At 31.8% G+C, this 26,774-nt stretch overlaps 2 protein-coding genes across 3 annotated transcripts in view; both read left to right on the top strand.

Annotated features, from left to right (window-relative positions):
* The first annotated feature begins 8,500 nt into the window (after positions 1-8,500).
* Positions 8,501-10,864, top strand: LOC130893069 (uncharacterized). Its single transcript, XM_057798844.1, has 2 exons — positions 8,501-8,911; positions 10,013-10,864. Exons 1-2 carry the CDS (start codon positions 8,690-8,692, stop codon positions 10,274-10,276), a joined length of 486 nt encoding a protein of 161 aa, XP_057654827.1. The 5' UTR covers positions 8,501-8,689; the 3' UTR covers positions 10,277-10,864.
* Positions 10,865-23,764: 12,900 nt separating this feature from the next.
* Positions 23,765-26,774, top strand: part of LOC130892674 (Kv channel-interacting protein 4-like) — a 124,841-nt gene continuing 121,831 nt past the window's right edge. The window contains exon 1 of one of the 2 annotated variants that reach the window (XM_057798196.1): positions 23,765-23,804. In XM_057798196.1, coding sequence (XP_057654179.1) covers positions 23,790-23,804 — 15 coding nt within the window. In that variant the 5' untranslated portion in view covers positions 23,765-23,789. Of the gene's footprint in view, positions 23,805-24,728; positions 24,853-26,774 lie in introns of those variants that run through there. The other variant, XM_057798195.1, reaches the window with a different exon arrangement.

Raw genomic sequence — 26,774 nt, 5'->3', positions numbered from 1 at the left:
TACACTACCGGTCAAAAGTTCTTGTCCACATCACAATCCATTCGTTAAATTTCAATTTTTCGTATGGTTGAACGAAGGTCCAAACGGTGTTTCACAAACCAAAAATTGATCATTAAACATGACCAAAGACATCAAAATGAAATTAAGAGGTTGCAGTGAGCTAACGAATAAAAAAATTCGACGCATAAAGGGCGGGTTAGAGTTTATACGCAGATCAAAGGAAAAAAGGATGTTAGATGTGTCAACCAGACTGTACAACACAGAGGGACTCGGTGATGGTTTGAGGATGTTTTGGACAGTGATAGACGGCTATAAAGCATATTAAAGAAAAATATAGTATGTTCTGTCCAGCGCCTGATCGGCTGAAAATTTATCTTCCACTATAACAACGTGCAAGATTTATTTGAAAGAATTGGAAAGAAATAATGTACTGGAATTAATTCGATTCGACTTTAGTGAATATTGAACCCAGATCTGATCTTATAACAATTTTTGACAGATTTATTATGGTCCAAATTAACATGTCCTATCAAAAATGATTCAACTAAACAACTAAATCTTCTCTAAAATTGTTTTTGAGACTATGTCAGTGTAATTGTTGCCAATTGTTCCTAACATTTATTGTTATTTCTGCTAAATAGTGAAAACGATTGTTAAAAATAAGTCCAGAGTAGCTTCGTTTACTTGTGAAATTTATACACCTCGTTTTTCCGGGTCAATAAGGCCTGGAAAATGTTTCTTTCGAATGTGTTTTTAGTCAAAAATGCGGATAGCTAACGCATGCATAATTCTTCAGTCAGTTCACGTCAAAAGTGTTCTTATCTCCCTAAATCTAAGGGTCCTTTCACACCAAACGAATCCGAATCAATCAGAATCACTCCGAATCAAGTTGAATCTGATTGACCAAGATTCGGCTTCGAGCGCTCCGTTTAAATGTGAAGGGACTCTTTTCCCGCCTTCAGACCGGACGAATTTGGTTTAATCAGGTTTGATTCGAGGTCGCACTTGATTCAACCTGTCAGATTCCTCGTCCGGTCAGTCTTGAATTAACAACTATACGTGATCAAATTCAATTTGATTCGGAGTGATCCAGATCGATTCGGATTCGTTTGGTGTGAAAGGGGCCTAATCGGACAGTCGTTCAGTTCCATTTGGTGATGGTTGACGAAGATTTTTGCCGTCACCAGGTTCGTCGTTTGTGGTCAAGCTGATAAATGCATCTGGTGTACATAGTGACATAGTGTTTAGCTTCCTGTCATTTGCGTAGGTGTATTGCCTTTCAAAATCAAATATTCAATGACGTTTCTCAGCACTCAATTTTCACATCGAATCATATATACGAATGTCAAATAGAAACCGCATGAGAGCAAATTGATAATAATTGTAATAAAGTGACCACTGGCGCAAAATATTTCATCAGTTTATACGCTGTTCATTCACCAGTCGCAGATAAACTTGCAAAAAATTTAATCAACACCTGATTCAAACGCAGCATTTGTCAATGAACGTAGTAGAATGCGATGGGAATTTCACTGAGCATTTCTAGATCATCGCACGAACTGCATCGTAGCTTCTTCATAAGTTATGCAATAATATTTAAGAAATATAATATTGAAGAATAAGATTACTCCCAGCACCATTTTTGATAACATACGATACAAACGTTTATTTTTTTATAACCGAAAAGAGAAGGTGTTGAAAGTATTTAATCGATTGCTAATGTATTTAATGGCTCAGTAAACACAGTGTCGAACTAGGATAATTTCGGATTATTTTTGGTTATAAAAGTTTTTTTGAGCTTTCCTTTGCCTAATATGTATCACCAGTTGATTAAATATAATACAGGGAGAAGAAAAAAAAACAGAATTGTTTATTTTAACATTATATTTATCTTATGCAAACTACTTATTACAATCATACAATTTTAAGAGTGTTTGAACCTTGTAAATCGATACTATGAAATTTGATAACTCATAAACAAAATAAACATTTTATACAATTAGATCTGTGGACCTTCTAGTAAATACGATCGATTGATCACGTGTCATACGCCGATTTCCAGCTCCAGCTCGATATATTCGTCAATCGAAAAGGAAGATGAAGAAACCCAGAGATAAAAACGCAAATTTTCATTCAATAAAATCGTTTATCTCCTTTTTGAATAAGTAAGGATATTTTAATAGACATTAATTCCTTCGCAACTTTTGTCTAGATCATGTCTTTGTAATGAACGTTTCGGTACTGCTCCTTGGTCTAGATATTTCTTCACTTTATCACTTTTAAACCCGATATTATTGCCAATTTAGTAAAAAATAATAAACACATGGAAAAAATATTATGACAAATTGTAACCGACACGCGTCCTGCAGCCATCTAGGAGTGGGATAGGACACGTGTGATCTACGCTGTTCAAATTTCCTTCTCAGACACTCGTTCGACTGTGAGATCGTAGTCGGATCGGAAGAATTCACGGCAGGTGTGTACCGGCCTTAACAAGACCTCAACCTACATAAATGTACTATTGTACTATTTTTTTCTTAATTATTATCTTCTTCTTTGTTTCTAATGTCTTTGGGGATGGTATTTCCCTGTTATTTAAATTTTTGATCGTAAAAAATCATATTTTCAATAATTTCTTTTTGTTTGGTTTATTTTTTGTAGGGTTTCAAGTTTGAAATTCAAAATTTCAACACTTTTTTTGTCAATAAAATATCCAAAAACCATACATTTCCCGGTTTGTACTCAAAAAATTGTTTATAATTTTTGGATAACAGCGCTTGTCATAAATAAATAAAATAAAAAAACCAGTGTGTCCCTGTTTCTTTAAAAACTCTCTTAGTATGAATATTTCCACGATTTTGATTATTATTATAAATATTTTTACGTAATTTGCCATATTACCGTTTATTGTTTGTAAGATATTACGTCCAATTGTCCCTTGATGTCAGAATTTCTTTGTTTAACACGTTGACTGCCAACCACGAAATAACTTGTAATTAACCTCCCCAAAGAAATTTTTATTATCTAATTCTATACATTCTATATACCTTTTGGTGCAAACTTTGTACTTAAATAAGAATTTTTAATGATACAACACGATTGAATAAAATCGTTAAAATTGCCTCGGCAGTCAACGTGTTAAGAGTTAGAGCTTCATTAAATTGTTTATAACGAATTAATCGACCAGATTTGGGTAGCTCCCGGCTCATGATTTTATAGTCATTCATTTTGCTCATGATATTGTAAACACAAATAAAATAAAAAAAACCAGTGTGTCCTGTTTCTTTAAAAACTCTCTTAGTATGAATATTTCCACGATTTTGATTATTATTATAAATATTTTTACGTAATTTGCCATATTACCGTTTATTGTTTGTAAGATATTACGTCCAATTGTCCCATGATGTCAGAATTTCTTGGATATCTCTCTTTGTTTAACACGTTGACTGCCCAAAACGAAATAACTTGTAATTAACCTCCCCAAAGAAATTTTTATTATCTAATTCTATATATTCTATATACCTTTTGGTGCAAACTTTGTACTTAAATAAGAATTTTTAATGATACAACACGATTGAATAAAATCGTTAAAATTGCCTCGGCAGTCAACGTGTTAAGAGTTAGAGCTTCATTAAATTGTTTATAACGAATTAATCGACCAGATTTGGGTAGCTCCCGGCTCATGATTTTATAGTCATTCATTTTGTTCACGATATTGTAAACACAAATAAAATAAAAAAAAAACCAGTGTGTCCTGTTTCTTTAAAAACTCTCTTAGTATGAATATTTCCACGATTTTGATTATTATTATAAATATTTTTACGTAATTTGCCATATTACCGTTTATTGTTTGTAAGATATTACGTCCAATTGTCCCATGATGTCAGAATTTCTTGGATATCTCTCTTTGTTTAACACGTTGACTGCCCAAAACGAAATAACTTGTAACTAACCTCCCCAAAGAAATTTTTATTATCTAATTCTATACATTCTATATACCTTTTGGTGCAAACTTTGTACTTAAATAAGAATTTTTAATGATACAACACGATTGAATAAAATCGTTAAAATTGCCTCGGCAGTCAACGTGTTAAGAGTTAGAGCTTCATTAAATTGTTTATAACGAATTAATCGACCAGATTTGGGTAGCTCCCGGTTCATGATTTTATAGTCATTCATTTTGCTCATGATATTGTAAACACAAATAAAATAAAAAAAAAACCAGTGTGTCCTGTTTCTTTAAAAACTCTCTTAGTATGAATATTTCCACGATTTTGATTATTATTATAAATATTTTTACGTAATTTGCCATATTACCGTTTATTGTTTGTAAGATATTACGTCCAATTGTCCCATGATGTCAGAATTTCTTGGATATCTCTCTTTGTTTAACACGTTGACTGCCCAACACGAAATAACTTGTAATTAACCTCCCCAAAGAAATTTTTATTATCTAATTCTATACATTCTATATACCTTTTGGTGCAAACTTTGTACTTAAATAAGAATTTTTAATGATACAACACGATTGAATAAAATCGTTAAAATTGCCTCGGCAGTCAACGTGTTAAGAGTTAGAGCTTCATTAAATTGTTTATAACGAATTAATCGACCAGATTTGGGTAGCTCCCGGTTCATGATTTTATAGTCATTCATTTTGCTCATGATATTGTAAACACAAATAAAATAAAAAAAAAACCAGTGTGTCCTGTTTCTTTAAAAACTCTCTTAGTATGAATATTTCCACGATTTTGATTATTATTATAAATATTTTTACGTAATTTGCCATATTACCGTTTATTGTTTGTAAGATATTACGTCCAATTGTCCCATGATGTCAGAATTTCTTGGATATCTCTCTTTGTTTAACACGTTGACTGCCCAACACGAAATAACTTGTAATTAACCTCCCCAAAGAAATTTTTATTATCTAATTCTATACATTCTATATACCTTTGGTGCATACTTTGTACTTTAATAAGAATTTTTAATGATACAACACGATTGAATAAAATCGTTAAAATTGCCTCGGCAGTCAACGTGTTAAGAGTTAGAGCTTCATTAAATTGTTTATAACGAATTAATCGACCAGATTTGGGTAGCTCCCGGCTCATGATTTTATAGTCATTCATTTTGTTCATGATATTGTAAACACAAATAAAATAAAAAAAACCAGTGTGTCCTGTTTCTTTAAAAACTCTCTTAGTATGAATATTTCCACGATTTTGATTATTATTATAAATATTTTTACGTAATTTGCCATATTACCGTTTATTGTTTGTAAGATATTACGTCCAATTGTCCCATGATGTCAGAATTTCTTGGATATCTCTCTTTGTTTAACACGTTGACTGCCAACCACGAAATAACTTGTAATTAACCTCCCCAAAGAAATTTTTATTATCTAATTCTATACATTCTATATACCTTTTGGTGCAAACTTTGTACTTTAATAAGAATTTTTAATGATACAACACGATTGAATAAAATCGTTAAAATTGCCTCGGCAGTCAACGTGTTAAGAGTTAGAGCTTCATTAAATTGTTTATAACGAATTAATCGACCAGATTTGGGTAGCTCCCGGCTCATGATTTTATAGTCATTCATTTTGTTCATGATATTGTAAACACAAATAAAATAAAAAAAACCAGTGTGTCCTGTTTCTTTAAAAACTCTCTTAGTATGAATATTTCCACGATTTTGATTATTATTATAAATATTTTTACGTAATTTGCCATATTACCGTTTATTGTTTGTAAGATATTACGTCCAATTGTCCCATGATGTCAGAATTTCTTGGATATCTCTCTTTGTTTAACACGTTGACTGCCCAAAACGAAATAACTTGTAACTAACCTCCCCAAAGAAATTTTTATTATCTAATTCTATACATTCTATATACCTTTGGTGCATACTTTGTATTTAGATTAGAATTTTTAATGATACTGCCTCGGCAGTCAACGTGTTAAGAGTTAGAGCTTCATTAAATTGTTTATAACGAATTAATCGACCAGATTTGGGTAGCTCCCGGCTCATGATTTTATAGTCATTCATTTTGCTCATGATATTGTAAATAAAAGATATTTATTTCAATTGGTGCGTTATTGGTAATTTATATTCAATTGCTTTTTAATAGCGCGTATTCAAATATTTGTATGTGTCATAAATGAGATAATACTTTTTCAAGTCGTTACTGAAAGGATTATTACAATGTATCATCCTATTCAAATGAGGCGGAATGTCGAAAATAGTGATGTTAAAAATTTCAAAATTATATACGGAATGTTATCGTTTTTAGGAATAGTTCCGATTGATATAAATGAAAGGAAATCCAAGAAAGCTGTTATTATTTCATACTCATTCATCATAGTATTAATCACACTATCAACAGTGAGTTTTGGATTAACAATTTATATGAAAATAACGATGACGAATAAAGTGCGAATTACTTTCGAAATACCCGATTTCCTACAAAAATTGAACAATTTTTTTCTAATAAATACTTGTTTTTTATGTGCTACGAGAAAAAAAGAATGGTTGAAAATGTCGATGAGGATGAATCTAATAGATAAACGATTCAGAAGGGAAGTTATCAAAGGAAAATTTTCGAATATTTTCAAATTTTATTACCTCACGACACCGATTACGTTATTGGTTATTGATATTCTACAGATACTTGACAATTTCGGTCAAAACGCTTTTTTTATTTCATTGTATGCGAGAATCGTCAAATACTATCATTTTATGTTATCGTTTTTCATTACCTATACTTCTTTGATAATAGCTAGACGATTCATTGCGTTGAAAATGATTTTAATTGATCGATCTAATGTACAAAATGTGCAAACTATTGGAACAGAATTTGGTAAGTATTCATTTCATACGACGTCTGGCTATTAAATAACCTTTCTATACGTTTTTCCCATTGATCGAAGTAGTCCTTTTTTTTCTTTTATCGTTTCTATCGACTCAAATCGGGTCCTTTTCAAAGCAGATCATCTTCTAACCTTTCAAGGAAATCCGAGCAGACCCGTAGATGCAGAAACTTTTGGTCAGGAGTCAGATTTTTTTGGCACCAACTTCGCACAGATTTTTGTCAAGTGTAAAATATTTCTAACCGTTTCTTTAGAGGCGTTTATAGCTTCGGATACTCTTTCGACGATCTGCACGCACAATTTGGTTGTGACCCAACGCACTACTCGTTTTTCACCCCACCCGTCTAGGGCGCCCTCTAGGCGCGCAGTCTCGTTATTTAATAGCCACACCTCGTATACTGAAGCACCAGTATATTATATAATTTTTGAAAATAGTAGGATGATAGTTTTTGAAAAGGAAAAATAATTTACGGGCGATCTGAGATCGGGAAATGGGAGAGAGTGAGTTTATAGAAACGGTTCATCTCGGCAAAACTATGAGTCCTATGGAAGGACATCTAAGTTGTAGGTAATAAAAAGATTTACAACTCTTGTATTCATTTTTCATATTAACTCAAATTTATTTGAAAAATTCGAAGACTTTTCGCAGAAAAAGCAAAAAAAAACGTATCCAAAAATTGTTTTAATCACTTGTCAAATTTTTATTTATTTATTACAGTTTTACACTTTTTGCATTTTCTGAAAAAATTTACCAAAGTAAATGTAATATTTTTTACTCTATCAGAAAATAGAGATTTCAACAAACAAAAAACTCACCGACTTTGAAAAATATCTGATATTTTGACAGGATAATTTTTGGACTGAAAATTAGGGTGCTTTTTCGATATTTAATCAAAATAAAATAGAAAAATTAATATTTCAAACCGAATAAATTGTGTGAGGTTAGTTTTTACCAAATCGTAAAAAAAAGATAAAAATAAAAACAGAAAGTGAAAACGGAAGTTGTAGATCTTTTTATTACCCTCAAGTTTGCTATTTAAGTTTTTCCATGGAACTTGTAGCTTTGCCATAACTCGAGATAAACCTCCTGCCGATCTAAGATCACCCTTAAATTATTTTTCCTTTCATTTCTATTACATTCTCCACCTTTTCCAATGGGTTTCAACCCTGATGAAACAACACTTTCTTCATAGCCAAAAGCGGCAGCTTTTCCTTGATTTCTTCGCATAAACGGAGCAAATAGGTTCGCATAATATTTTCCGCTGATAGTTTTTTGCTTTTTTTCAAGATAATCGATAGAAATTATTTCATGCGCACCCCCAAAAACCAACGTCATGATCTTATCTGCAGATGAAACGGTCTTTGCCTTCTTTGGAGCCGGTTCTCCTTTTTCAGTCCATTGTTTTGTTTCGGGTGTGAAGTGATGGACCCACGCTTCCTCCATGGTTATGAAACGACGCAAAATTCGGCTTAATTTCAGCCAAACATCTTCACAACGCTATTTGCGGCACCCATCTTGCGCACAACTCTCCCACGTCCAAATTTTCAGTTGATATATGATGTACCACATTTTTTTCAGTCGACGATCATTCAGTGGTATTTTTCAAGCAACTACCGCCATCTCTGGGTCATGCCAGATACTATTCGTATTCCAAACTGCAGATGGACATTGAGTAGAATTCTGATATTAGTTGTTTTTACTTTAAGCAAGTATAATTGATTGGTTTGTAATTAGAATATGTTTGCTTCGGTTCTATTTGCACCTGTAAGAAAAACTATTTTCTTTTTATTACGTTTTTTTTTTTCAAATAGATATGGTATTATATGAGAAACTTTCTGAAATAAGAAACTTATATAAGGAAATTTTTGAAGCCGTTGAACAGTTTAACGTTGTATTTGGTTGGATTATACTTTTTCTATTTACTGGTACTCTTGTGGAAGTTTTGATTTGCATTAATGAACTGATGATTACAATGACAGGATCGGCATCTATCAAAATTTTCTTGGAAAATATTTTGAAAGCAATTTTCTACATAGTAAGTATTAAATTTATTAATAATTGTACCACTGATAGATCGAGGATTTGTTTTTGGAAACTATATGAAATTTCCCAATTTTCAAAATATGTGGTTGAGATTAATAAAAAATTTTATGACGTATTACGATTATAAAGTCGATTTCACGTTTTACGAGAAACTATTTCCTCTAGGAACGTCTGTGCGAAATATTGTAGCAAGGTTTTGATGAGTTTCCCTCTACGACTCCACTACCGATTCAGCTGATTTTGAATCTGTATTCTCCACAAAATTATTGAGAAAATATTTGATTTTGACATTTCAAAGCCCTGCTAATCAAAATCAAATACCTCTGAACTCTGAATAAAAAATTATCTCCACAAATATGAAAGACAATTATTCAAAGCATCTTTAGCTTCTACGGAAAGTTATATCACATAAAATAATTGATAAAGGTTACTGTTATTGGAGAAAGTCACCCTTTGACACATTCGCACCTTATTATTATTGCTTTCAGTCATATAAACAAATGGCGTTCAATGCAGTTACATATAAAGCTTGAAAACTTCAACTCTAAACAACAAAAATAGCTCCTGTACAAATTTATACATTATACATTGAGAAAGCTAGAAACTATTTCCACCAGGAGCTCAGAGATTAGCTCAATACGCTAGCTAGGGTCTTCTAATATTTTAATACCACTGTATTAGAAAGTACATAATCTATACAGCAAGTTTGAAGACGCTATGTTGTGTATAGTGTCGTGAAGATGTTTCCGTCGAGAGCCAGGTACTTCTGGAACCATCCTCATACCCAGAAACATCCTCCATCTTCCACAAGACAAGAGGCCGACTAGCAGGACTCATCGAAAGGAAGTAATGATAATATTTAAATAATCTGGCTCTTTTTGGTTACTTTTTGTTCCCAAACTAAAAGAAGAGCTTTCTGGTTAATTTTGCAGATTTTATGGCAGAGATAATGCGGAAAACCGATGGTTTGAATTATTAAAAACTTAATGAACTAAGTGTGTTGAATTAAAAACACCCTCGAACGTTGTTACTTATATATATTTTTCGTCACAACTCATTAACTCAACATTAACTCATTTTTTTTTTATTTCAGATAAATATTTCGATAGTTGTAATGTCTTGCGATAAAATAGAAAAAGAAAATTGCAGTTTCATCGACAGAGGTTATTTTTTACAAAGTAATCTCGAAAAATGCGTCTTGAGGGATGAACTACACTATCTAGTATCTTGGGCTGCGGAAATTAGACCGAAGTGTTCCGCTGTAGGATTTTTTCTTGTCAATCAATCTATATTGGGCGCTTTGTTTTCCGCTATGATTAGTTATATGATTATCTGTGTGCAATTCAATTTCTCATAAATATTATGAAATCATAACAATCAGCCATGTAATAATAGGGGTATAACTTCAAAAAATATTTTAATTGTCTACTAAAAGAAGTGATACTCCTATGGATTACGAATGCTTCATCATTTTATTACTCTCTCAATAATAAAAATAGACTATAGACGATTTAATTTGTTAAATATTAGTTTCTGCTTACTGAATTACCACTGCGGTTAACATAAAACTCAAAATTTATTACAATATTGATTTTTAAATGATTCAATTTACGTGTTTTATTTTTAAAATTTTTATCTTAGTTACGGTAATAGTATTTCAAATATAATTACTATTTTTTTTACTATAATTATCATATAGGTAATATGTATCACACTATTTTTATCTTCATTATAAAACTTGTTCTTACTTGTAGAAATGACGTTAATCTTACAAAATAAAATTTTTTTTGTTTGACGTAAACTTATACCAGCATCATCTAGCGGTTAAATTGTAAGATATACGAATTTCCTGTAAGTTTCAAGTATTAGTCTAGTATTAATATAACCTCTGAGCGGTAGATGTCGGTAGTGGTTTATAAAAACTGAATATTGTTTATTTTCGAAATTTATTAAGAAAAATTAAAAAGACAAAGAAGCAACAGTTAGATTAGATTAGATATTTAATGGAATATTGAATTGAAATAAATATGATTTACTATTTCTAAACAAAATCAGATAAAGAACAATCGAAATTGTTATTTATATAATTATCAAGAAACAAGAAAAAATAATTTATTATTAATTCAACCATTTTCTTGATAAACCTATAAATAAATATCTGTTTTCGTAATCATTTTTATTAATTGGATAAGTTATGTGACAATACACCCTCAATGCACTAGTTTTTCAGCTTCGGCGATTTATTTTCATCCATATACAATGCCCTCTAATGAATTATCGATTTTCCATTCAGACTTTCAGGCGACCTTCGTTTAAATCGGTCAGAAATAACATTTCAACGATATATCCATTGTACTCAAAACTTTAGTGGAAAATAATGATTTAACCTCCATGATTTCAAATTGATTAATCCTTAAAATATATAGGAGTCTACACTGTCCGGTTATTACCGGAAGGTCAGTAATGCAGAAATTAAACTTCATCTTCTGAAGGAGGGAACACCCCGATTACCTCGAAAATGGCTTGCACAAGATATCCGCAGGGAAATTTTTAATTTAAGGACTACAATTCTTCAATTGGACCAGGTTGTGTCGATTTTATTGAAGTAATGGACTCTATTATCAAAACTACCCGATCCTATCACATTTGCAGATTTTGTAATCGGCAACTTTTCTCGAAACCTAAGAGGAAACTGCACCCTTGATACCTTCTTGATGATTTCCCTATCGCCAGAAGGTGAAACCAACAGCCCCACTTTATCAAAAGGGTTGGAGTCGTAGTTTCCTTGTGACTTGGTGAACGTACACTCATAGACAAAAACGAAAGTGAGAAACACATTACCGCGCTACAGCACTTCGAGGAAGACGTCTGGAAATATGTCGAAGGCTATGTTCTCAACAAAGACTGCTTAGTTAGAAAATAATCTTCCAGAAATAGCTTTAGCTGGTGATGTAGAAAGCGCTGTGATTTAAAAATCTGATAAGAATAAATATTTTTATTATTCAAAAATCAAAATATCGATGCTCTTGGTACCAACAGCTTTTCCAAGATGAAAAACAGACGCCGAGATCAACGATAAGGTTAAGAATCGAAAAGCCGAAAGTATCTGCACGCTATCGAGTTTGTAATAAAACTAGATTTGGATATATCTTTAACAACATCATTTGGTATCAATTTTTTCATCAACTTACAGTCGATTGCTATGGGATTTCAGTGAGAATTTGAGAACCTAAAGAATTTTAAAGTATGGGGTTTAAAACGATACGAAAAGGATGGGAGAAAGCAACCAAATAAACTCATGTTTATATTTGTGAAACTGTATGCAGAAACTAAACTTTGTCCATAATTATATAATGAGTTGAATCAATTATGATACTATGAGAAATAAAATTTTTATCTCCTTCCTGTATAACCTTTACTGATATTTTTATCGGAAATGTTAACGGATTTACTTTCTTATTAATTTTCGTACGCCTGTATCAACAACATTTCTAATTAGAAATCAGTACGTTGAATTTTAAATATTTATTTTAACGTGGGTGTTTAATACTACCATTTAAAACATCCAAATCTTTTCAATGACATTATTCATAACGGACGTTGCCGAATCTACTATTTGTACAACACAACTACCAATTTTCATTTGTTTAGTAGTTTTTTGGCGGCCATCAATAGTGAACGTTTTCAGTGAAATTTTAAACATGAAAAGCTTGGTCATCTTTAAAATATACAATACTTTTATTTGAAAGGCGTTAGCCCAAACAATATAAAAGTTGAACTAGATTTTACTACTCCTACTTAATAAACATTAATTAACCAGCATCGTTGTTGTCCAAATGAGATGACTACTACAGAAATGTTGAAGAAAATCCACGAAGCTGTGCGCGTGGTGGACGCCGCGAGAACAGACACCAAAGAAGGCAAAGACTGTTCCATTTGCAGGCAAGGTGTTGGCGTCGGTTTTTTGGGATGCCCCTAGAATAATTTTGACTAGATTTCCATTCTGCGTTCGATACTTATTAGAAACGGTAGCGATTATTATCATATCAGGAGGTGTACGTTGAGAATTGCTTGAAATATTGCGTTAAAAGTAACAATAATCCAGGAAATTTTCCCATTTATAGAACTTCTACAAAAATAAACTAGTCCTCGAGCCGCAATACAAAAAAATGATTCCAATTCTACTATTAGAAAACTTTCTCTTTGCGTAGTGCGCTCAAATGGCCTCGCCAGTCACAAGCTTTGTTTGCGATTTACTCTTGGGTAGGTCAGTTGGACTAAGGCACCATACCATATATACCAGCTAGTCTATGAATGTATTCATGTTAGTATTTACGAAATTTGTGTATCAGACTAATGACCTCCTTTAAATCGTCCAGAATACAAAGAGAACTTGTATAGAAGCTCGTAAAACGTTGGGATAAGAAACTATGGAAAATATTTCCATAGTAATGGGTCTAAATGGTCGATTTCTCAGGCCTCTTTTAGCGCACAACGTTTCGTTAAAATCGCAATTTTAAGTAATTTTTTTTGGACAAGTTTTTGACGTCGAATGATCAATCGATTATTTCTTGTTATTGCATGTAAGTATCTATATAATGCGTTCCCTTTTCTTACTCCGATATTGGGAATCCCTATGTTTACAGCTGATCTTTTAATCTCAGTTCTCTTAGGAAGTTAAGCTTGTGGAATGACTGTAGTTTCCATAGATCTTCGTCGTTTTTTACGCCCCTAGGAGAGAATGTGGATAGAGGTTACATCTTCTAGATAACAGAATCTACACGCTGTATTATCTGCTAAGTCTAGTGTGTTCAGGTGTCCATTGAGGCGACGGTGTTTCGACAATAAGGCTGATACAATCAGCAGATTATCTACTGGCTATAGTTTCCCGGGAAAGTCTTTGTCTGTCTCAGCCCATGTAGATCGCCCTTAACTGAATCATTACCACTTCAAAATTTACTAGCTAATCACTTTAGATAGACTTAACATTTTGTGAACGATTCTGTTTTCAACTTCGTACTGAATTTAATATAAATGACAGATATTACAAACAAGATTGCACTAAAACAGTTCAGAACCGGTTGAAGTTTGTCTCCTTGAAACTTGAGTAGCGTATTCATTCACCAATTGATTATGTCTTTCGATTAAAGCTTTTCGAATGACAAATACAATCGATTATTAATTTAACAATCAATCAAAAATCGAATAATATCTAATACTACTTTAATGTAACATATTACCAATTTTCTTTCCACCGTTATAAATATTTATGCAGAAAATATTCCGCTTCAACTTTAAAAATTTTTAAATCCAGTCCTGCGAAGCCAATATAATTTCTACATAATTTTTATTTAACTATTATACCCTTAGTTTTCAACGCTTTTATATATATGTATTGATTTTGGAGGTTGTATTGATCTATTTTGACCTGTTTCATACAGTAAATGCACTATAATTGATGCACAAGGATATAACAAGCGAAAATTTAACAATCTAATCAATATTCAAATATATAAACGTACCTAAAATCTATTGGGCGTCAATAGAACGAGCGAAATTCTGATTAGAATTCACAGTTATGCCAAACAACACACACCAAACACCGCTACTACCAGTCTATCAAAACTACTTAAAATTTTTCGACCTAAAAATAAGAATAAAAAAAGCACGTGCCGGAGTCAAGTAGAACCATGTGTCGTGAATGTTCGACTAGGAAATCGCGCACCAAAGGGCCACCGCTCTTGTTGCGAGCGTTATCTACGATTATATTTTGTAATAATCAAATATAATGTAATAATAACTCATGTTATGCGGCGCTGGGTGTAAAATGACCTTGAATCTCCGGCTTATACTATTCCACTTATTTCATCGGTGAAGGTTATATTTTGTTTACTTGGAATAATTATAGAAAATAGAACGGTTAATTGAGAACTATTTTTATCATAAACTATTCATTCTTAACATATTAGAGGTCCAAATATATTTTAATTTGTAAAGTGAGTTCAGAGCCCACACAATATGTTCGAAAGTGACAGATTACACCGTTTATAAGTTTATACATATATAAAAAAAACAGTTTAACTGATTTTACTCGGTTATTGTCATGCAGAGTTGTCAATTTTATGAAAAGTAATATAATGTAGAGAAACTTTTCGTTGAAATTACGTTTGATTTTGTACCTTTTTTTTTGGTAGTAATAATTAAATATATTGATTTTGAAATACAGGGTGAGTTTTTGTGGAAATTATCCGAAAAAAAAGGCATTTGATGACCTGGAAGTACTTAGACAGCTGAGAAACGTGATAATGATGTCTATGGAAGATTCAAAAGATCAAGTTGAAATAAATAACCAACTAAGCGACTCATTTAAGATCAATAAAAATTGTAAGATGTTTATAGCATTGATAGCAAGAAGCAAAATGAAGTTTTCGAAGACATAGAAAGGGAAAGCTGAAGAGATCGGACTCATAATCTTAAAACCTTCAAGGATTTTGATACATAACAATGCAAACTGCTTGATATCTCTTTAGAATTTGATTTTACCGAAGAACAAACTTCTAAACCGCACCTCCAAAATGCAAATGTACAAAGCTGTTATAGTCCCATGACAGCTGATAGAATAGAACAAAGAAATATTAAGAAGATTTGAAAGGAAAGTCATCGGGAGAATGGATGGAGTCGCTGGGGGATATGAATGGAGATTTCAGTAGCTTGGACGTATCAAAGTATGGAAGACTCTTAATATTAAAGTATATAATACGAGGAAAAGAGGGAAGCCAAAATGTGGATGATTGGACAATGTCATATATCATCTCCGACCAATGCGATTCACAGGATGATAATCCAAGGTCAAAGCCCACACGGGGCTATAGGACCGCTTGTGAGTTATCTGGAAGATATCCTGATATCTACAGGGTGGTTCATAGCTGTGTGACATGTTATAGTTTTATCAAATTACTAGTAGACCCGGCCAGATTTGTTATACGTTCTTCACAATTACCCATAAAATAGATCTGAAGAAATTTTGCCTTGAATTTTAAATGTTGTCTCAAAATTACGACCATCAGATGACAAATCACAAATTTTGGATGCTCCCAACGACGTCATTTGCAAGCAAATTTTCGTGTTTTACGCAAAAATAATTTTGATTCATTGGAAATCCAAAAAAGAAGGGATTTCAATGGTTCAGGTGGAGTAGGGAGTGGTGACAGTACTAAAAAAATAAATTCGAAGTAATGTACGCAACGAAGACAAAATGAAGAATGATTTGAAAGGAGCGACGTGTGTGGCGCCATCTATGAGGTGCCAAGGACAAAATTTTACAGTTCTCTGTAAAGAAATTCGCTTAATGCGCCGTCTGTTCCAGTCTAAATATCGTATGCAGGGCTTAATATAATAATTGATAGGATCTTGACCTCGTTTATGTGGAAAATATAAACTAATAATGAAGAAAATCCGTGAATAAAATGGATTATCATCTGTCAATCGACGTATTAGTGAATTGTCTTTATCAAAGAAAATTATACTAAATAATTCCTCAATATTTAGATGATGTAGTCTTTGATGTTTTCCTATTTATTTCAATAATAAATCAAATATAATAGTTGATTGAGTATTAGATATCGAAACTTCGTAATAACCACCATAATTAATTTTAACAATAAGCCCATAAGCTTCCTAGAATTTCGCTTGTAATATGAGTTCATTTTAAACTTATGCTTTGTCATGTTGCTTAAAGTATAATTATGAGTTATAAGCAGCAAGGGCGGAACTATGTGACGAAATGGTTTGGTGAAATTGTACTCAATTTATACTAGGAGAGTTCTATTACTTTTTCCACTAGGAATAATACCAGCAAAATCGTTCATCAAATCAATTATTTGGTTAATGGCTAAATATCGACATAGAAGCCATGGAAAGAATGCAGTTTATTGTATATTCTTACAAATATACATTCAGAGGGTGTATATTCAAATATATGCAAAACTACCTCTTGAAAAATATTAAAAGAACCTCCTCTATTTGATGAAAAACAATTTCATAACCCAAACGACTACAAAACGTTTTGGTAGCGGAGTAAAAATCTAATTTTATTCTTTTTATCTTAAAAGAATAATCGCGGGGGGTTTGATCTGGATGATACGGTGGTTGAGGAAGCAATTCATCAATTCGTTTATGTTTTTGGTCGAATACGTACCCGAACGGTACGAATAGAAGTTTCGCATACCGAAATATTCATTCACGATATATCCAACACGTTGCTTAGATATTTTTAGGGTCTCAGCATTATTTTACGTTGATTTTGTGGACTTTTTTACGTTTTTTTCGTTAACAGCTTGTTAGGCGTGCACTGAAACTTCTTAACGGTTAATTTGCATGGATTTTTATTGCAAGCTTTGGCTTCAATAGTATAAAAAAGCTCTATTAACTAATTTGCTTAATTTACAATGTTGTAACTTATAAATTAATAGTATAAAAGCTGTCAAATTTATACACATGTCGTTTGCGAATATCAAATGGATTTAATACTAGTAGCGCCATCTATGTCTGTCAGTTCACTTAATAAGAACCCAAAACACCTTTTAAATGAGGTATCGGCCAAAATGTAATCTATTTAAGATTTTTTCTTTTCTTTCTTTCTCTAAATCTATCATTTCCCGTAGTAAAAATATAATATAATGATTATCTTCAAATAGAACGTGGCATTGTAAAAATGAAGGTTAGTGATAAAAATAGAAATCCTGTCATATGTCAATATGGGTAGATAAGATGTAAGTGTGCGTCATTTTTGATAAAATTCCAATTGCAGGTAATAAATTTGATTGATTGTAACTCTGTGACAAAATAATGGGATCGAACAATGCATTCTCGAGTCAAATTCATTGAATCTCAGATTTTGTTTCTCTGGTAATTTGGTGTCATCTAGCCTCAGCGAATTTATCTAATTAACCGACCCAATTAGTGAATGATAATTATCTAGCAGGTAATTTACTATTATTTTTTGTATATTTACTCATTTCTTTAATATACCCTGCGATGTTGAAATTTTTTCGTTCATTTTTAGTCTTTTATCTATTTAGTCAAAGTTCATTCAGTATTTTCGCTACTAAATCTTCAAAGGATTGTCTTGATGTTCCCCTTAATCGTTGAAATGTTGACATGCTGTTTTCTAGTAGTTCTACCTATAAATTATATACCAAATCTAATTTTGTCTTTTTCATATTTTTCAATACTACTGCTGGATAACTTAACTCAAATTTTTGTGAATCATTGTTGAAAAATTCGAATTTTCACTCCTATACCTTGAAGTTGGTCTACAGTCGGTTATATATACGAGGATGGTTCCAGAAGTACTTAGTTAGAAAGTACATACTCTATATGTTTCAAGTTTGAAGACTCCACGTTGTTTAGTATTTGGTTGGTAGCCACCAAAAGTGAACGTTTTATACATGGAGAAAAATTGGTCATCGTTATATGATACAATACTTTTATTTGAAAGGCATTAGCCCAACCAATAAAAAACTAGATTTTACTACTCCTTCGTAATTACTAGTGAAATATTTGGTAGCAGAAGCCGTGCGACCTGCGATTACCAGCATCGTTGTTGTTGTCCAAATAAGGTGAAGACTCCACAAAGTGGTACTGGATGATCGTCGACTGAAAGTGCGTTCCAAAAAGTGCAGTTCAATGCATATTAACTGAAAATTTGGACATGAGGAAGCTGTGCGCGAGATGGATGCCGCGTTTGCTCACAATGGAACAAAAACTGCGTCATGAAGATGTTTCCATTGCGTGTTTGGCCGTTTCATTAAACATGGGTCCATCACTTCACTCCTGAAACAAAAGTACAATCAAAACAATGCACTGAAAAGGGAGAACCGGTTCCGAATAAGGCAATGACTGTTTCATCTACAGGCAAGGTCATGGATTCGCTTTTTTTTGGAATGCTTATTGACTATCTTAAAAAAAACGAAAAACAATCAACCACGAATATTATGGGAACTTCTGCAATGTTTAAGTGAAGACACCAAGCAAAAACGGACGCATTTGGCTAAGAAGAAAGTGTTGTTTCATCAAGACACAAGCACCAGCTCACACATCCGTTATTCCAATGGCCAAAATCAATGAATTATAATAAATATATTTTTTTTTCCAAAATGTGTGTTTTCTTTGTACTTCTGGGACCATTCTCGTAACCACAATTTTTGTTTCCTTCGGTTCTTCTTTCTTGCGAATGAAAATATTACTTTTTGCATATAAAACATTCACGACACTCTTAATACCCTCCTAAATATTTGGATTTCTCGATAAACCACAATTATTCTTCAATTAAATGTATTTCGACATTTTCTTTCCTTCTTTATAAACATTATTTTTGTTTTCTATACATTTTCTAACCTAAAAAAAACCTCACGCGCCACATATTGTTTCACAACTATGTTTATTTTCAAATCACAAAATTTTTTTTCTTTAAATCTTCAACAATACTTAACAAAATATGTATTATTGTGGGAAAACAGTACAAGCAATTCATAAATCGTCATATACTGTGATGGAGGCCAAGTATGTCAAACAAGACGTGCAGATCTCCATTCTTCGTGTGTGGTGAGTCAGACCGACTAGGACATACCGTACATTCTCAGGATATTGCTCAATTGTTTCATTCGTTTTTTACGAATAAATACTGAACATAATTCCATCTAGTGAACATTATTGCAAATACAGTGTGTTCGAAATAAATTTTCAGATACAAGCGAGCTTTTGAACCGCACACTTAATTTAATCACAGTTTCCACTAAATGAAAATATTTGCTTCGTTATACAAATCACTTCAACCTAACCAAATTGATTTGCATTTAGTAACGACGGTTCTTAATTTTGTCTCAACATACTTCAAATATTTCATTGTTCTAATCTGATAATCAATGAATATACTATCGATGTTGCCACATGTTTTACAAGAGATAGGAATGTTAAAACTTTTGTATTTTTAAAATATCCAATGTAAATTAAATAACATGATAAGTTTCGAAAGAAATGCTTTATTGTTAAAAATTGTTACAATTTGTAGACAAAAGTTTGTAAAAACTAAAAAATAATCATAAAAATAACTAAAGATACAAAAACCATCACGTATTACAGCAAATTTCTGTATACTTCAATGAATACTGGTTGCGTCACCATCTAGCGTTGGGTAGGGTAACTAAATTTATTTCGGCGGTGCTGCAGGTTTTCCTGTAACCCGGTGAACACGTTTACTAGCCAAAAGTTGGTGATTGGAAATGATTTTTTTCTTTTTTTGCCATTCCCGCGGTAGTAGTTGTAACAAACCCCAAAATCACCACAATCCCATCCCTTCAAAAGTTAATATTTTCAACAAATAATCCAACCATTCACTCTCTTCGATTTAAAAACAATTTATCACGAATATATTACAAAATCTAATATTTTGGAGTGAAAATTGAAATAAAAGGTTTTCGTTGAATGAAAAGATAATTAGTTCTGAAGATATTATTGGATCTTTTGAACTATGGTACTTGATAGAAGAAGTCATTGAACTTAATAGAAGACTTTTTGTTATCCTCAAGAACATATATCAAAAAATACAAGACAACATAATATCATATCAGACAAAAAACTATTTAAATATCCATCAAAGTCAAAGTGATATTTTGAAAACATTTTATCGATACGAAAAACTTTTGTTTGCATTTTGAACTATCAAATTCTCAACAGGAAATACGCACGTATTTTTTTATATTTTTAATTCGCTCTTTAGATAGCTATAACTCAATAAACAATATAATATATTCTACCAAAAAAGTCAAAATAAGTATCGTTTAAATTTGGTTTGTTTCGAAAACGCCGCTATTTTTCGCGATCATTAAATGACGTCATTCGCAACGTCCAGTATTTGTTTACTTCAATTATGACAGTTACTTTATAGGTTATAATAACGTTAAAAGTCATGGAACAAATTAAAAACACGTTCTTTAGATATTGTATTGTACCTGAGTGCGATAACAAGAATGAAATGTTTGTATTGTGCAAAGATAATTTTAATGCTTTTGTTTATTTGACCTCAGTGAATGTAAAATCTTGATTAGATACAAAATACGCAGCCATCATGAATGCCAGAAGAAATCAAAATCTAATAACGCTTCGGGAACGTACTGGATTTTTGTTCCAAATACAAACGACACTTTGTTTGGATGTCAATAAATCCACGTGTTATTTGATGTCACCTAACCAATGATGAGGCGTTTAGAACATCGCTAATGAACTAATTAAATAGGAAAATAATGATTTTATGATAATGTCTATGGCAAAAAAATCAAGTTAATTCAAATTATATACCAAATGCACAGTTTTCGGTACCTGTTATGTTTTTTTTTGTGGTGGTAGGTAGTAAAATCAATCGATGGGTTTAACCGTATTATTTTCAAGTAATAAATTTATGGGTTGTGATTATAATCACATGTGTTTACATTCCATAACTGAGCGGCTATTCGGTAATAATTAATAAGTGTTTGGGAAAACTGTTTCGTTGGATTTAGGTGGGTTAAATGAACCGATCCTCTTTGCTCTGTATTTATCTTTTAATAATTTACTGTTATTGTTATAATTGGGATATTAGGAGCCTCATAGACTATCGAACTTAACTTTTGTTTCATTTTTTTTTTGTGAACGTTAGTACTACTTATTAATTAGTTCGATATATAAACCAAACCGATTACAAATTGAAGTTTTTTTTATTTATATATCATTAACGTAATTAGATAGAGACAAGTGGTGACGATTTGATTTTATAATATTGTTTGGGTGTTGTTAGGAAAGGTTTGGATGGTTGCTGACATAAACTACGCACGTCAAATGCCAGATATGTACCAGCAGCTCACACTTTAGACATTTGGTAGTTCAAGAAGACTAAATCTAAAGTTGCTGATAGCTTGGCAAATCCAGAGAGCTGAACGACTAAGTTCTTCCTCCAGAATAAAGTAGAAATTGGAATACAAGTCGACTATATTTGACTTTAGGTATGATATATACGATCCTGTATTTACGAGGATTATGTATAAAGCTCCTAATCTCCTGTTAACTTCATACACTTTTCCCAGCGATGATCAATAAGTTCGATACCTTGACAAGAATCGTCAAATTCCTCGGAAAAAGTGTGGAAATAGGAAATAGTCCGAGGGGGTTAAATCAGGCTAATAGCTTAGTTTTAATATTGGTCTTGCTAAGACCTTCAAAATAAAAATATTGTATCACATAACAATAACAATTTTTTTCCATGTTTACACTGAAAACCTTCATCATAGATGGCTGCCAAACAAATACTAAACAAGATGGCGTCTTTAATCCTAAATGACATGATATATAGATCGTGTATTTTCTAATGCAACTATCGCCATCTCTAGGGCAGGCCAGGTGTTTCTGGTACCATCCTCGTAACGACAAATTTTAACTTTTAGTGAGTGTTATCGGCACTTGTTTTGAATCTGAGTTAATGTATTATTCAAAATCAATATTTCACGATAAGTACTATCAACAAGAACTCATTGCAGCGGACTGATAAGCAATTACTGTTCATCTGGTCTACTAGATCTTTTACGGTTTCGAATCCACTTAGATTTAAAAGTAAATTTCAAAACTACAGTGTGGTGAAAATAGAAAAATTTTTACTACCATTTGAAGCAGTGAAAATGAACTGAATATAAAGTATTTAATAGCAAAAAATCTGAACGAATCTAGATTCCAAGACCGGTACTGTCATTTTTACTCGGTGGTCCTTAATATTGGAATGTCGAGATCTTTTAGTCCTTCAGAGTTAAGTTCTTTGATCCCTTGTTAAGCGCGATATCACCGCCTCGTCGACGTTACCCTTCTTTCTACAATTAACACATATGTAATTATAGGTTTTACATGTTATAAACTAACCGCGAGTTCTCGAATGAAAGGCAAAAATTTGCCGCGGGTCAGACCCTTTTTTGATTGGTGTGTTTTCGGACGTGCAAATAAGTTACTAAAATACTTGTTAAATGGGCGGGTAGAGAAGGGATTTGCCGTATCGTTATCAAACCACATATTAATTTCGTGAACGATGATAATAAATATTTCTTTATATATTTTTTTACCGCTTCTACCGGAAATAGGTAATTTATTTTAAATAAATACTTTCCGCGGGATGATAGCTACTAATTTTAAAAACTGGCCTGTACAATTTATAAAAATACGTTACTTAATTGGGTCAAATCGGGGAGAACAAAATATGGGTTCATCTTAAATATATATCTCAAAATATTTAAAAAAAAATAACATTAACTAGAAACAAAGGGAAATCGAAAGAAATTGAGTTAATTGCTACGTAAAACAAGAATAAGAAACTTATACCAATGTAATATCAGTAGAACTATTTTCGAAATGATTACTCTGGCAACGTTGCAGCCATCGATACAATTACATAAAATTTCAATAGAATAGAATGTGTCTAAATTGTTATGTTCCGTGCTATTCGCAAGTATTAGTAAAATTAACACTCGTTCATTTTATGTCAAATATATTTGTGTAAAAGAAGAATATAAATTGAGCAATCTAATCAATTGTCAAAATCAGCTGATACTCAATTAAAAATACTCGCCGTGCGGTAAACAAATGCTATTGCCGTAAGTTTTAGTGGTTTTTGAAGTGATGGATGAAGAGGTTTAAAGCGAAAAGCTATTAAGTTGAAAACTAAATATATTTTTGTGTTGGGCTAGATAATGTTGGGTTTCGTATATGTGACCTTCAGACCGAAATTTAAACCAAATCTTTGACTTAATACGCCTATGAATAAGAGTGAAACATCCTGGGGATGATCTTCGATTGTGATGACATATAACAGTGTGAGTTCCAAAGAGAATAACTTACTGGAACGTTCAATTTGTTTTTAATGAAAAAAATTTTTAAACCAAACCAAATTTTGAAACCATTTTGTTGAGTTTCCGGTTAGTTAATATTATTTGATTCACACTAGCACTTGTGGTAGCGCGTACAATAAACTGTTTAACTTGACTCAACTTTCAAGTAACTATTAGCAAATTCGTTACCAATATTATAAATATCTGTTGTTAAGTGATTTGTAAAGGTATAATGACAAATGACAGATATATGAAGTGATTCATAGTTGATGAAACAATTCGAAAGTGATTAATTTTCTTCTTTTTTCTTGATTGAAAATAATACGAATTAATATGTATTTAGTTAATCTGTCACAACTAAAACTATGAATTTCGAATATAATACGAACTTACTGCAATGTTTGAGTGAAGAAAATGAGCCGTATTTGATTAAGAAGAAAGTGTTGTTTCATCAAGACACAAGCACCAGCCAAAATTAATGAATTGAAGTCATGCATTCGCTAGATTTAATCCCCTCGTTTTGTTCCTTGTTGTGATGTTTCTTGCAGAGGTATGATGACAATTGACAGATATTTATAGTTGATAAAACAATTCCAATTTCTTTACACCACTCCTTGGATTTCTCAGGGAGAAGTTTAATAGTCGCTGCAGTTGTCGATTCAACAACATTTTCTGGTGTGCAGTTTAAACTTTCTTCACTATTACTCTCCATCACTAATAATAATACGACACTCGTGTTAATGCAAATGAATTAATTTGTCACAACAGTTAGATGGACTTTTTATGAATAGTTGGATGTCAAAGAGAATAAATCAACAAAAAGACAATCAGGTTTTCTTTACCCACAAAACCGCCAAAAATAACTTGGATCTAATCCAAGACCACCTGCACAAAATTTCAAAATTCGTTAGTATTAGAGCGTGCGTGTCCGAGATATTACTGAGTTTAAAGAAGTATGCGGAAAATTTGCGAATATTAGTGAAACTGACAATAATAAACATTATCCAAAATGAGTTGGAAAAGATTATTTGAGGTAGGATCGAGATTTATAAATTAACATTTTCACTACAACCTTTTAAGTTAGATGACGATAAATTTATTAAAAAAATTCTTCTATCTACTGAAAATAAGTGTTTTTTTTTTGTTTTTGGTAATCCAGCTTCTGAATATGCCATATCACGCGGAACTACCAACGTTTCCATTCCGAATTTTTGAAATAAATTCAAATTTTATTTGTTATAAAAGCACACTCGAGATCCTGATTCATTCTAGGGGATTTTTTCAATAAAACACAGATAAAATAGACTGTCTATCAACAGGTATTTTTTTGTAAGATGATTCCAACGTTGAAATCAAATTTTTTACCATAGAAATTACACATATTTGAGTCCTAGCATTATCTTTATACAACAAAACTGTTTCTTTGATCACATCATCACTAAATCAACGCAGTCATTTGACATAATGTTCGTCATTGATTCTATCTATCTTGTATCTTCTTTGTCGCCAATCCACCTAGAAAAACCCATAGTTTTGACTACTCTTTGATACATGGTGTATTATAGTAGATCTACTTCACCAAAATGTACAAAAACTCGTTGATATTGTAGTTGAATATCGCCAAACGTTACTGCAAGGTTTGATCGTGAGCTATAAATCCTCTCCTCCAAACTTTAAACAACTGAGCCATATCAGACATCTGCTACTTCCAGATCCATTCGACCGTGACCAAATCGGAAAATCCTTTAATTCTATCGTGAATTAAACGATTAGAACTATCTTTTTCGTCTACTATTTCTATTATACTTATTAAATGATTTGAGTGTGATTTTCTCAACGGAGCAGTTTTGTATTTTCTGTTGAAAGTCCTTGCGTTTTGTTGGGTTCTTGTTGTTGATAAATCTGAGGTAACCAAGAACTATAATAGCAGTTCAGATATGATAGCTTCTATTTTATGAATAAAACAAACAGTTTATTGTATAGATGAGGATTCTGGACAATAAACTGTTACACAGTAACATGTTTCATAATTTTTTGAACCACCTCACTTGTTATTCAATTATACAAAATACTGAATGAATGAGTAGAATTATTCTATATCTGTAATATGTTTACAATTAATCACTTATAGTTATTGCTTGTTAAAATCAATTTTTAACAGCTGCCAATTTATAGGTTACCTATTAATACGAAAAATTATTGATTTTCGAAAACTCACCGCAGTGTATTAAGTAAAAATTAATGTCTGTAATTCATATCGTTACAGTTTTCAAGTATTATAAATGTTACTATTATTAGCAATTGGAATGAAAATAAATATGAATTCTGGTTTTATGATCAATTTTTCGATTTAAATTCGATCGAAACAGATGTAGGCTACATAAATTTATAAGAACCTTGAGTAAAATATTATAAATTACATTAAAAATACCCGTAGATTTAATTTATTAAACTTATAGCGATTTTTCTCACTCTATTAATTATTGTGACTTGATTTAATTTTTTTTTAAATGAAAATAGATTAGATTTTGAGGTGTCAAGTACCTCAAAATTCAAATCAAAATTGTGACAAGAGATTGCGGACTCACAAACAAATAAAAAAGCAATATGAAGAAGAGTAGTTATTAAATAGGTAATTAGGAGTTGTAGATAAAAGTATTAATGTCCCAAAACACATTATCATAATTTAGAAGAAGAGTTTTTAATACGAAATAGATACAAAGAACGATAACAAAAATCAGAACACCGATAGAAAGGTAAATGTATAAAAGAGAAGAATCGATTTATGTAAAAAAGAAGAAGGAATATCAATAATATTAGTTAAAGTGATAAAAACGAAAGAGAATTGAGTAGATAAAGCACAAAAGAAAGTAGACCACAATAAGAATCAGGAATTATCACATATAAGGTGAAAGAAGTGGCAAACTTGATAAGAAACATTGGTAAACATGGAGG

Source organism: Diorhabda carinulata, chromosome 4 (genome assembly GCF_026250575.1).
Source record: "Diorhabda carinulata isolate Delta chromosome 4, icDioCari1.1, whole genome shotgun sequence".
Lineage (NCBI taxonomy): Eukaryota > Metazoa > Arthropoda > Insecta > Coleoptera > Chrysomelidae > Diorhabda > Diorhabda carinulata.
The sequence above is the reverse complement of the archived record's forward strand: the minus strand, read 5'-3'. Positions and strand labels throughout refer to the sequence as shown.

Excerpts from the sequence above, each read along its gene's own strand:
- LOC130893069 (XM_057798844.1), top strand. The coding sequence starts at position 8,690 with ATGGTATTATATGAGAAACTTTCTGAAATAAGAAACTTATATAAGGAA. Across the intron at positions 8,912-10,012 it reads TGAAAGCAATTTTCTACATA|ATAAATATTTCGATAGTTGT; the intron begins GTAAGTATTAAA and ends TTTTTATTTCAG.